The sequence below is a fragment of the Siphateles boraxobius genome, unplaced genomic scaffold (genome assembly GCF_051911475.1).
Source record: "Siphateles boraxobius isolate OS27281-9 unplaced genomic scaffold, OSU_SipBor_1 31, whole genome shotgun sequence".
In the NCBI taxonomy this organism is placed as follows: Eukaryota; Metazoa; Chordata; class Actinopteri; order Cypriniformes; family Leuciscidae; genus Siphateles; species Siphateles boraxobius.
The window spans coordinates 1,562,922-1,576,695 of record NW_027508931.1 but is presented as its reverse complement, the minus strand read 5'-3'; the positions used below and the strand labels follow the sequence as shown (position 1 = coordinate 1,576,695).

At 39.6% G+C, this 13,774-nt stretch overlaps 2 protein-coding genes across 3 annotated transcripts in view; one reads left to right on the top strand and one right to left on the bottom strand.

Moving 5' to 3' along the window:
• Positions 1-368: 368 nt before the first annotated feature.
• On the top strand, positions 369-3,191 carry pgpep1l (pyroglutamyl-peptidase I like). The gene is made up of 5 exons (XM_077248870.1): positions 369-504; positions 727-779; positions 1,143-1,259; positions 1,439-1,665; positions 2,909-3,191. The coding sequence occupies exons 1-5, from the start codon at positions 465-467 to the stop codon at positions 2,910-2,912; spliced, it is 441 nt and encodes a 146-aa protein (XP_077104985.1). The 5' UTR covers positions 369-464; the 3' UTR covers positions 2,913-3,191.
• Position 3,192: 1 nt separating this feature from the next.
• Positions 3,193-13,774, bottom strand: part of igf1ra (insulin-like growth factor 1a receptor) — a 110,179-nt gene continuing 99,597 nt past the window's right edge. For both annotated transcript variants that reach the window (XM_077248866.1, XM_077248867.1), the window contains 2 exons: positions 11,682-11,816; positions 3,193-8,351 (listed from right to left, as the gene is read on the bottom strand). In XM_077248866.1, the coding sequence (XP_077104981.1) occupies positions 7,874-8,351; positions 11,682-11,816 (613 nt within the window). In that variant the 3' untranslated portion in view covers positions 3,193-7,873. The remainder of the gene's footprint in view (positions 8,352-11,681; positions 11,817-13,774) is intronic.

Here is a 13,774-nt window from a genome sequence, read left to right as displayed (position 1 = left end):
TTAGCTCACGAATATTAATTACGCAACGCTACGTTCGCCCAGTAGGGTTCAGTGATTTGCCGTAGGCAAGTATGCGCGAATAGTTGAATATTAATTAGGTTACGTGACTGGACGTTTGCTTAACAACGTCAGCCCGCTCCAATTAATATTGATGACCCAGTCCTTCGCAATAGTAGGTTGTACAAATTCTGTCCCGTTCAAGATGTTTGAAGTAGCACTAGTGCGTCTTTAGCTCTATGATGGGATATGAGATGGCTCTCCCATGTGGAGAAAAACGGACAATGCACTGCCTCACAGCCTCATTTCCGCAGTCACGTTCGGTTATAGCCCTATTCAAGACATAAATATATGTATGGCTATGCTATACTGTTGCACATCATAGGCACTTTCGTCTTCAGAAACGACCTAGGAAAGGCGGTAAACCGTGTTTTCAGTTAAAACTTTTAACTTAAAATCTAATCTCGATGGACATGGACACTACTCGCGAAACTGTAGTTGTAACAGGTAACGATGTTACAGTTAACGTTAGGTGGTTTATTTTGGGGCGGTAATTTGACGCATTCAACTAACGTTAACGTATTTCGTCGAGTGAAAGTTGTGTCGCAGTTAATATAGTTTCACTGTGTAAATATACTAAAGAAAATGTTATTAGTGTTGCCTCATTAGTCAGCTCTGTTGCTTTTATGTATGTTAAATGCTGTTTATTTATTTTTACTAATTTACTAGGTTTTGCCCCTTTTCGACAATATGTAGTGAATCCAAGTTGGGAGGCAGCTAAGGTAAGCCCTGCTAGTAAAACAATGACATTTTTTACCCTTTTACATAGTAGATACTTATTAAATTTTAGCAATTTGGCCAAATTAAAGTAATAATTCGCCCAAAAATTAACATTTTAGTCACCCTCATGTGAAAGTTGTAACAGTTAGGCTATTTATTTTCTTCCGTGAAGAATAAATTACACATTTCTTTTACTTAATTGTGCTTTTGTCTTTTTTTCGTAGCATAACATTGAATAAAATGCCAATTTTCAGCTTCCTATAGAAATACAAATAGGTATAAATCCCATGTGCTATAAAAGTCATAAGTTCTCGTCAGTAAAATGGACACACACACACTATGGCCACACTTTGCTTTTTGAGCAGAGATTGAAGATGGCAGGACTTGGATTGGGCATAGATGTCCATATTATGGAGATTCCTGTCAGTTATGCAAATTCACAAGAAGTTCTTGATGATATCTGGCAAGCAATGACTCCAAAGGTAACAAAACAAATATTTATACATGGACCAAGTCTTGGTGAAACACTTCATAACAGAGAAGTGATTATGAGATGCAGATGAGAAGTTTTACAGCATCTGAGATGACATGTCTTAAAACTAAAACATTTTACTTTTGATATAAAATGATGACAGAGACATTTTCTCGCTGTGATTGGCAGGTTGTTATCCATTTGGGCATAGCCCCAGGATCCAAAGGCATCACACTGGAGCAAACAGGCAAGAACCACTTCTACAAAGACAGGGATGTGGGTGGTCTGTACCCTGTTCATCACTGCTGTATTGAGGGAGGACCCGGACGACTGGACTCTATCATAGACATGAGATCCCTTAGCAAGCATTTACCAAATATGGGACTTGATGTCATCTACTCTAGGGATGCTGGGAGGTAATAGACTAACAATTTGATTCATGGATGAAACTTGAAAATATTATTAATCTATAAAAATTTAAAAAAAGTTATCTGTGAAATGTTTTGATTTAAAGGGATACTATATGTAGATGCCATATTCGACCGCTCCAGACACATAGGCACTTCCGCCATCCTGGAACGGTCAGCGTGTCGTCACTCACAGTTACAGTCACGGTCACACTAGACTTTGAGCTCACAAAATTTCTATGGACACTGTAGCGGTCGTGTTATGATGTCACTGAGGTGTCTTTCTTTACAAACCTGAATTCAACATATAACAATTAACAAATTTTAATATATTAAAAATGAAAAAATATGAGTTTTTTTTTAATTCAACCAAGCCACCGCATGACCTATCAAACTTTTACTGGTCATACATCTTCACGTGATGTGAATTCGCAGGTCAGAGTTCAACAAACTTAGAATGCAGCATAATAAGAACCTTTTCGCATGAGCTTGCGTTTCCAGTCTGACATTCTCATGGATACGAATGGAAGTCAATGGAACGAAATGTGTAGTGTGACCGCCCCTTAATAATCAATGATGCCACATTATTGCGCAGCTTCTGGTCGCTAAACCGCTGGGATTTAAATCCCCAAAGAAATTGGATAACCTTTCACTGATGAGAGTGTGTTGGTTTGTGTTTTTATATGCATTAACTCGATATTACACGTTTTTAAACTATGGTCACTTTTTAATGTCGTGTAAGCGAATGCCTTCGTCTTGTATTATGTTAGTTTACCAAAATCTTCAGCTGATATCTATTGCAGAAAGATACATTCATGCCTCTAACTATGGTTGCTCTCGAGTGTTCATGGCTTTGACCGTTCCAAAAGGGCGGACGGCTTACGTATAGCAACCCATAGAAACAGCCGCTACAGTCTTCTATGTATATATTTATCTATGACTCTCATGCCAGATATAAATATCGTATGGTGTTTGCTTTGTGTGGTTTTTGAAGCATCAACTTTGGAAGTCCCATACACTTCCATTATGTGGACTTGCAGAGATGGATTGTTTTTGAATTTGCATTCATCTGAAAAAAGTCATATAAACAGTACATCCTTACAGTAAATAATGTGAGAATTTTAATTTTGGGGTGGAGTATCCCTTTAAGGTCCTGTTCAAAAGTTGGCACTTTAATTCAACAGTTTATTTTCCTCCTTCATTTGTGAATTCTTTCAAATAATAATAATAATTTTCTAATAATTCTCTGCAGGTAGCTGTGTGATTTTGTATACTACTATTCACTGTACCATGGGCAGGGGAAGGCTGCGCTGATCCATGTGCCAGCCTCAGGAAGCCTGGCAAACCCAGAGAGACTGGTACCACAACTCCAGACCATCATCCACGCTCTGTTACACCAGCTGGGCAGCTCTGCACACACAACCTCAGAGTACGTGGACAGCAGGTCCACAGACAGGTAGAAAACATCCTCCATAAAACACAATCCTGTCATGTAAACCACATAGTGGAAATTCAATAAGTGACACTTGACAAGACTTCAGACTCATTCATTTTTTTAATTCAAAATTTAAGAAAAAAAGAAAATACATGAAAATTCTTCAGATATACATTAAGCCAATGGCAAAGCCAAAGTCTACCATCTCAACTGGAGGTGAGGAGAAAACTAAAAAACAGGAGGCCTTAGATACATAACTTAAAAGAAGACGAGAGTACCAGCCAAGTCATTTCATCATCAGTTTCTACTAATCAATGCAATGCAATGACACAGAGATATTTTTATTTTTCTCCTTTTTTTTGTGTGAAAGGTAAATAAAGTGTTATTAAACTCTTTTCAGTACAGTAGTTCAAGGCCCCTTTTGAAATTTGTTGGAATGCCAAGCAGAAATAACAGTGCCTGGGAAATGATGTATGTGAAACCTCAAGCTCATTATTGCAATTAAAATGCATACATGCATCTGTTCTAAACCTGAGGTTTTGCATTATGAAGAAATATAATAAAATAATAATAGTTCTCATGATAGTTGAGGAAAAAATCTTTCAGTCAATCTACCTTCAGGTTTGCAGAAAACTTTCATTGCAACAAGCTATTTCTACTGTAAACTTGTCTCTTTTTATTTTAAATTCTAGTCATGTACTCTCTCTCTCTCTCTCTCTGTCATGACTACCCGTAATCTACTGGACATCGCTGTCCTATTTGTGTATGTGTTTCTGTAGAACTGTAATCCTACTGGTAACTAAGGAACCTTGGCAGCATTCAATGAAAACTGACATTCACTTTGAAACAGGCCAATGCTTTTGTCCATATTCATTACAAGAAGAAAAAAAGAAGCAGAAATAAATAGTGATATCTATAATTTTCCATTATAAACACATCAAAATCTTAATCACTACATCTACATGTGATACACTCCCACCCATATACATACGTAACAATACAACCTACAAGGCCTTTTATAGAATGGTTATTTTGATCTTCTTGTACCACACAGAATAATATTCTTTTCTAACAATGTGCCTCTCAGCATCCCGACCAGGTATCTTCTACAAGCACTCTCCTTTCCAACCCCTGGAGTTCAAAAAACAAAAAACAAAAAAATAAGTCAAAGAATATTTTAAGTGCCATGAAACCGAACGGCCAGGGGTTGTAAGACCGTGACTTTCTCTGAATCCTCTTTGCAATTTAATCGTCTGACCCATCTGTTTTTAATGGTTGTTTGCAGAGAGAAAGCATGTTGCTTAGATCCACCACCTACCCAATGCTATTGGCAAGACTATTTGTAGTCTCTGTAAAGCAGCATGTTGTCAGCAGCAGTAGAAAAGAGGCGCAAAACTACAGCCCTTTCTCCCTCTAGAGAATGATGTTAATGAATATGCCGACAACAATTGGCCCTTTATATATTGTACTCTCAAACATGTGGAGTGCATCTGACTAAACAAATCAGTTGGAATGTTTTTTTTCCAGGTAGGTTTATGAGAAGGGAAAAAAATCCACTGGTTTGTTGTGAGAAAGTGTTACAAAATCCACAGTATGCATTCGATCATTAGATGCTTTGGCCAAAAGGTATTAGAGCAGATTGCAGCAAAAGAGAAGGAAGATTCACTTATAATGTTATAGTTATCAGTGTATTAAAGTCATCCTCAGTTATAGGCCATTGACAGATGTAGGAGACTGACATTGTTGTGCAGAAGAAGGTCATGCTGGGAAACAGGATGTCAAGGGCCATGGTCTCCGTTGATGCTGCAAATGAGTTCTTGCTAAATAAGATTTTTTAAACTAATGGACAATGTAAGAGCTTTCAATGACAACATATCTGGACTCAAATCATGTTTTTTGTTCAAGTCTTGCTCCCATTGCAAGATACTCAATATGAGGATGTTATATGCTCTCCTAAACCTTTATGAACAGCCGTTGTATTGATTAGATGGCAAATAAGGGGTGATCAGTGAAGAAGAAGATTAAATGCCAAAAAGAACACTTGATAGCTGATAGCAAAGAATTGTTTTAACTGTAAGGTCCATTATGATGAAACTATCTGGTGAATTAGGTATTTTAACACGATTATTTATAAAAGTATTGCAGTGTGATCGAGAGCAGTGCGATTTTTGCATTGACAGGCATGTGATAAAGGATGCAATAGACACGCCATTAGGAATCCCATAGGCATGATAGCTCACACCATGACTTCCTCTCTCTCCACTCCTGGGAGCTTGTACTCTGTGGTGCTTAAAGAGTTTTTTTTTGTTTTTGTTTTTTTAAATCATAGACATGACAGATGATGATAAGGTGTCCATTACAGAAAAAAGCGAGATGTATTTTATAATTTCATATACTTACACATTTAAAAAAATAAAAGAGAATGAGGTAGATAGATGCTGAAGGAAATGAAAATAGAAAGTCCCCCAGGTTTGACATCATGGAAAATGCATCTAGAATCAGACTTTATACTAAATCATAAGGGCATTTGTACAGTGATTTCAACTGGTATCACACACACGCACACAAAAAGAAAAACATGAATTTAAATAAATACCCCTTCGAAGGGGGAAAATAACCTTCTAAGACAGGATAAATAAGTCCTGGGTAACGTTCCCAAATACACATGAAGAAATTCTTCAAAACTAAACTTTTTTTTAAAGCCAACTAGCCAGGGAAACCTATTGTTTTATTTAGCAATCTTTAAAGAAACAGATCACTTCTCTGAACTTGAACCGATTCTTATTTGGTTACAGATGGCATATTTCATCAGGAAGTTTAGTGTTCATTGCATGGATTTATAAAATCGAGGTGGTTACTGAGATTACGAATACATCTCTTTTGGAGGCGATACAGGCTGGTTGGCATATGCGAAACAAATTAAGACAACCCGATTAGCCCTGTTAGTTGCTATTCAGTTACATGAATGGTTACAAAAATAGTCTATGAGGGTAAAGAAATGTAAATGTCAATGCCTGGCAGGAGGCATGAGCACGGACACTGACATACTGTATGGTTTACTACACTGTAAGGAGAGGCCAGCAACTAAAAGCTGAGGTGGAATCAGCTATGATGGGAACATGATGTTTGGAGAACAAAACCGTAACGTTAACCTGAGATTGAGCTGCACCTCATGAGCAGGTGCAATGGTAGACAACTTTATCAAGGGTGCCTAAAGTTCACATGCAGAGCTAAAGGAGTTGTTGTAACTAATAATAATAATAATAATATAGAGAAATGTTAAACACAAGGCAATGGACATGTGGCAATGCAGACAACCTCTTAGGGAGAAAAAAATAAATTGCTATTCTCTTTTTTTCTTTTCTTTTTTCTTTTTTTGCAAGAAGAGTATAAAGCATAAGAAAATGGACTGTAGTGGAGATATCATAAAATATTAAACCTGAAGGATTTCCATATATATATATATATATATATATATATATATATATATATATATATATAGATATATAACACCCACAAAAGAAAAGAAAAAAATAGCAGCTTCTTTCTGTACAGACAAAGAGGTGAACATCAGAACTGTAAAAAAGTTATCAAAAGTGACTCAAATCAATGATTTGTGTGTAAATGATCTTGTGGTCTAACATAGAACTGTAAGACCCTCCTCAGAATCATACGATTTGTACAGAGAGACTAATGACTAGTCTAAAAAAATACCTGCTGTGTACAATGCCTCACTCATCACACAAAACAGATGAAGCCCCTCAGTTTGCTTCATGACCAAGCTGATCCCTTATAATTCATATACGCCTCTGCAGCGCACCAATCTCTTCACCTTCGTGATTAGCGCCATGCTCTTTCCTTTTGACTTGAGACATTGCTTTCACAGAGGCTCAGCTCACAGATGGTGTGTGCAGAAGGAACTGCCATGCAATAGTCGAAGATCAGATCCATATAAAAAGGGGAAGGATTTACAAACTCAAGCTGATTGTAAAAGATGAGGTCCAGAAATCCCCCATCAAAGACAGTATGAGAGCTTAGTCCCTCAATTGCGCTACTTCAAAGTGCAACCTTGAAAAATCGGCTGCGGATGGGGGATGGGGGTGACGTGATGATAAATAAATTTTGATTTGGCAAAAATTTGGCAGTTTCAAAAAAAGCCCACCTCACTCTCAAACAAACACCCTTGAAATGGATTAAGTAGAAGGGTGGATTCAACCAGTAACACTGATTGAGAACAATCGATCGCAGCTAAGAAAGTCTTGCGCCATTTTGATAGAGAAATGTGTGACCGTTTTAGAGGAAGAAATGTACTTGCGCTGAAGAGGTGAATGTGTATTTTTGTATAAAAACACACTGGTATGCACCCTGAAAGCGTTCCAAGGCTGGGCTTGCTGGCTAATATGCTTGTCGCTCTTGTTTCACAATGAACGGGCAGGTTTTCTTCCTTTAGAAAACATTAAAACAGTTTTTTTTCACACAAGTGAAAGCCAGGCTTCTCTAGTGTGGTGGTTGATTCTGAAAACTTAAATATTGCAAGAGTTTTTGTAGGCTTTTTCTGTCACCAATCGCCCGAAACATCCCCCATCATTCGAAATCATTTGAACAAAATGATCCACTGACTTCCAGGAAGGACACCGTCCTTTTGGTTGTCGACTCCACGGTCAGCCCTGGGTTTTGACTCATCGAGAATGAAAGAAAAAACACATATGACCATGTAGACAAAGGGGCGGGGGAAATGTGGGTACCCTGTGTAAGGAGAAGAGGGAAACTGAGCAGTCGTGATCAGCAGGCCGATGACTGAGGCAGTGGCAGCGCTCGCTCGTTCTTCCTCCCCCCATTCATGTGCGCGTAGGGCTGCGTCTCATCAAACGCCGGCCCCAAGAGCACCACTGGCCCGTTTGCTGCTACCTGTCCTGAGTGCCCCGGAAAGGCTGAGGAGGAGGGTGGTGAGGTGGAGGGGGTTAGGGTGGACCCCATTGGCGTCCCGGGCCCCTGAGCTGGGGAGAGCGGCTGTGGACTCTGGGTCTGAGCCCCTGTGCTCCCCTGAGAGGAGGGGGCTAACGTGGAAGCAGGGTCCAATGGAACGTTCTCCACCTCCATGTCCAGTTCCTCTGTGTCGGGGGGCTTGTTCTCCTCACTGTAGAAAAAGCTAACCTCCGGGAAGGGCGGCTCCAGTTCTTCTTTTATGCTGTTGATTATCTCCTGAAAAGACGGTCGCATTTTAGGGTTGTACTGCCAGCACATCCGCATCAGTTCAAACCTGTAGAACAGATAGACATGTAGTGTTATAGTTTGAATTTTAAGAAAGTTGATCAGAAGTCACATAAACTATAAGAAATAAAAGTTACTATATTTGATGTGATGTAATAAACTGGCTGTGAACTCCAAATAATGCACACTAAAAAACAAAAGATTTGCAAAACAAATTATTCTTAAGAGCCAGTTAATTTTAGTGAATCAAAACACACCGTGCAACCAGTGTAGTCCGATTTATGAACAAATGACTCTTTTGAGCCAGCTCATTTTAGTGAATCAAAAATGCACAGGATGACCAGTTAAGCCTGATTCCTGGAATTAAATGACCAGAATAAGCCAGTTCTTTTAATCAATACTTAAAAAGATTATTTACCATTTTGAATCAGTCTAAAACTCTGACCTGTATACTGAGTTTTTATCGTAAAACTAAAACTATTAAAAAGATTTGGTAATTAAAATAAATCTGAAATAAAATGGAATAACTTGAATGGAAATTAGAGTCGAGTTACAGAATTCGTTTAAAGAATTAGCAGAGAGAGATTTTCAGCAAAATGGACATTGTAACTGAAATATAGCAAAATTTCAGCTTTGTGGTTGTGACAGAGGCAATGTACATCTCTTATAATCATGTACAAATCTCATACTCGTATACCACTGAAAACAAGCAATGTAATGTCAATACAATCTCATAAACCCAGGTGATTGGGTGGGTGGTGATGGCGCCGTGGATAAGACACATGCCTTTGGTGTGAGAGACCCGGGTTCGAGTCCACTGTGAGACAAAATGAAATTATTAAATGAGACACCAATGTGTCCCTGAGCAAGACACTTAACCCCTAGTTGCTCCAGAGGCGTGCGACCTCTGACATATCTAGCAATTGTAAGTCGCTTTGGATAAAAAGCGTCAGCTAAATGAATAAATAAATAAATGTGATTCACACTTAAAAACTCCACCCATCAACAGGTGGCAGTGTACACTAAAGCTAGAACACACAGGAGTATTGTGGAGAAGACAACTTCTAGAACATTTTGTGGTTGTACACATTGGGAAGTGCACTACTATCCTGAAAACTCCACAGACCTGTCTTATGTGAACAACTAAGGATGCATGAGAAGCAAGAAAACAAAACAAACTAATAAAACCTATGATCATAACAGTTTGGTGTGGTACTATCCCACCATCAAAACAAACAAACAAGCTAAGAATAGTTTCAGCACTAACTGTCCCACTGAAATACATTTTTGAAATAATTTGAAATAAAACCTCCAGCCACAGGTTCAGAGCATGCCTGGGAACCTTCTCGCAAGGACATTCCACAGTATTAGGTCAAATACTGCACTGGAAGTTAACGGCGGAAAGTTCAACTTTTTTGTGGTTTCAACTTCTGAGATGTTCCCTCAAAACGACAAGTTTTTTTGGACATGCCTGGCATTTGCAAGTAACCTCTCTTTTTACCGTTTGTTGGATCACAAATTCATAACAGAAGCCATCTGTCATTTCTCACTGAAGTGATTTTAAACCCAATCAGAAAATGTGATTAATCCTGCCCACTGTCTGCACTCACTATTTCTTTTCCAAAACCCATTGAGCTACCTTCCTGTCTACTGCCTCTCTCTATGGGCGGCTGCCTTCTAAGGCAGCATACTAACTGAAAGGAAACCTCATACGTTAATGATTTGAAGCGCTCTACAAAGCCAGAAACTCCACAAATAGTGCTCAGAGTTGGCATGTGAGACTCAACTCAAAATTAATCCCAAAAGAGTTTGATGTTAGTATGTTTTTAAGCCTATGGCAAGATAAAAATAAACCGCACTCACACAAATCTGAACTATTTTCACTACTTTAAGTATTAAATTAAATATCTGTTCACATATCTATTGTCTTCCATTTTATGCTTTTCACTGAGCTAGTCACAATGCATTCTGGGACAGCCTTCTCTTTGAAGGATACATGTGTTGATGCCTTAATTAAATTGACCAAACGTGACGGCATATCAAATAAATGCTGTTCTTTTGAATCTTATGTTCTATGCATCTCAAATGTATCCCAGTTTTCACATAAATATTTATCAGCACAGCTTTTCACCATTAATAATCAGAAATGTTTCTTAAGCACTAAATTAGCATAATGTGGCAGTGAAGACTAGAGTAATATGTGCATAAAATTCAGATTTTCCATCACAGGAATAAATTACATTTTCAAATATATTCAAATAGAAAACAAATTTTTTTTGCCATGTTATAATGTTTCACAATATTAGCGTTTTAGTGTATTTTAAATGCAGCCCTATTGAGAATAGTCGACTTTCAAAAACATTTCAAGAAATGTGTGTATCGTTATGTCACAATTATTACTATGATGCCTTAATATGCTGTCAAGGTAGGCAGCTCACTATATTTTGGAACAGAGCTTCTGACTGCCATTAAGGACAATGATGAAATATAAAACCTAAAAACCTTTTTTCAAAAAACCCCACTGTATCCATGATAGGACTACAGATATTACTATTTAAAAAATGCTTTAAAAACATCATTGTTAAACAATTTTGGTATAAAAATGCCCAAGTACTGAGTTCAACATGATGAGCGTTGTTCAAGCAAGTGTTCAAGAGATCTACATGCTATTTCTGAATCCCTGCCCTTGTACTTCAGCCAAGTAATACTTCAATTCTCATATCATAGAAATGAGGCCGACATCCTGACTTTATGATGTTTAGCTGAGTGCAATGATGAGATACAGATGACAAAGCTACAGCGTTTTTACAGCGCTAGATATGTAGCACAGCGCAGCATATGTTCAATCCTTCTCTCACTTGCAATCAGGACAATGTAGCTGCCATGGAAACCGGGGGTTTGTGTTTCCATAACAGTTGAGACAAGAAAGAGTGACTGAGGGAGAAAGGGGTCAAGAGAAACGGACAGATAGACCTCATGCCTCGCTGCTGACATCAGCCCAGAAAAGGAGAATGGCAGACCAGATCAGTGACGCAGGCAGAAATGAAGATGCAAAGATAAGTACGAGAAGCTCTTAATACAAAGTGGAGCAGGACGGGTCACCGTTACGGTCACCCCCTGGGAACCGCACATTCTCCCTTCTATGGATGGAAGCTCTTTGACAACATGATGTCACCTGTCTCCTTTTAACCCGAGACGCAAATGGCACCAGTCAGGCTTTGGCCTGGCGTGACGTTAGCAGCAGCATCAGGTGACATACTATCGACATTTTAACGTGATATCGCATCCCTAAATAGAAAAGAGCCGGTTAGAGGACAAAGGGTTAACCGTGTAAAGCTTAGTGCCAAGTTTGGGAGCAAAGTGCAGTTGGTGGACTCACAGCATGTCGGGACAGTTGTCGGGTTTATCCAGCAGTCCTCCCTCCATGACGAAGCGCAGTACCTGTTCGTTGGACATGCCCTGGTAGGGCTGCTCGGCTAAAGTAGCGATCTCCCATAAAACCACACCGAACGACCTGAAGAAAGAGGAACTGGTTAAAATAACTCTGCATGAGCAACACAAAGGCACTTACAGTAAATCATGCTAAATGTCACAAAACCCATTTACGTCAAATTACGTCTGCAACCATAAACATCAAGTAACTCAATCCAGTCAGACGAGGACGGAGAGGAAAGGAATGAGGCCATTTAAGGTCAAGAGATGCATGAAGAGGCGCTTTGAGACAATTGCAGTCCTGCGGAGCCTAATGGTGCATTCACACTGGACGCGAATAGAGCGTCTAGCGCGAGTGATTTCAATGTTAAGTCAATGCAAAGACGTGGTGAAGTAAATATTTTACCACATAAAAACTTGATTTTAATATATGAGACATTAATTTTGTATGCTATTTATTCCATATCTAATCTAGATTATATGAAACATTATTATTATTCTAATGTAAAGAGAACCAACATACTTTAGTGCAAGAACATAGTTCGTGTCTGGACAGTGTTGTGTGAGGGGGAAAAAACACAGGACAGTTTAATCACATTTGTAGTAGCCTAGGCTGGCTTCATTTATCATCAAAACAAAAATAAATTACAGATTAGGTGGGTGAGGGCGAGGGTGATCCTCGCTCTGATGCGGGACCGCAGGTCATTGAACTGGGCGCGGGACAGGCGGAAGTACCGCTGAAAGCTGCCGTCATCCAGGCGCAGCTCCTGGAGCAAATGGTGAAACTCGCCGAACTGGATTCGCCTCCGAAGGGTCTGGTGGACCCAAATACGGTGATGATGATTACTACGCCGCTGTTCTGCTCTCCAGAGCAAATACAGAGCTGTGACTTTCTCGATAAAGGACCCCTCAACAACAGACATCTTGTAAAAAGATGGCCGTCAACGGGGTTCGAAACTTTTGCCTCTGACGCGCGTGAATTTCGCTTCAAACTTTTGTTTTTAACAATTTAGTTTTTTGAATTAACACAAGGTGGTCAAGCATCAAACTAGACGCGGTAGACGCGAATTTGACGCGCTATTCACGTCCGGTGTGAACGCACAGTAAAAGCAGTGCGTGTCACTGAAAAAATCACTGAAAAACATTTCCTTATTTTTCTAGCATGGAACAACAAAATGCTCATTTTCAAAACAGCACAAAAGTCGCAAACACCGCATGAGCCGCTGACCTGAACTTTTCTCTTTTAGTGTGGTGTTTTTGTTAGCCCTGTGTTCCTCATTAATGAAAATGAGTCCATATATTAGCCGGCGGCCGGTGAGAAAGTTCAGCAGCGGACCAGAAAGTCGGCAAACCCCAAATAAAAACCACACAAAGAACACACTGTTGCCAGTCGTTATTCATTAGTTCTCAGAGGACAAATTTTCTACACTGGCCAGGGATCTGAGACAAAGCTCAACACCCTTTAAAACAGGGCTATTACAACAGTGACTTGCATCTAATTGGCTGCAACATCTGCATGTTGAAAGACAAAACCGCATTAGAGTGGGACTTTTTCAGGGGAAGGAAACAAATAAAGACACCTAACGGCGAGGTTTATGGGAGTACGAGATGGGAGCTCGCGGTGACTCTTTTCATCTCAGGGACTTCAAAAGCAGCAGATACGGACGGAGGGACAGGGAGGCGGGTCTGCGCTGGCAAACCAACCCCATCATTACCAAACATCTGGAGGAGGTTAGGAGCGCATGGAGTGACAGAGCTGTGGGACGCTGGAGATTGGGAAACTGCAGAATTGGAGAAGTCGGTCTATGGCACCGTGACTCTGTTCTACTGAACCGCCGCTGCTGGGACTAAGGCTATGGAGAGACAGTCTGTCTGAGACCGAGACAATGTGTTTGGGTACGTTTCGCTTGCCTGGGACTGGAAGAATGTCTGGAAGTGATGCATATTCTCCCTTGACACAGAACATCAGTGGAAAAAAACATTAAAGGGTTTTCACCTCTTATATGCCTATGAGGCTTCCTGTCGTATTAACAAAAATAA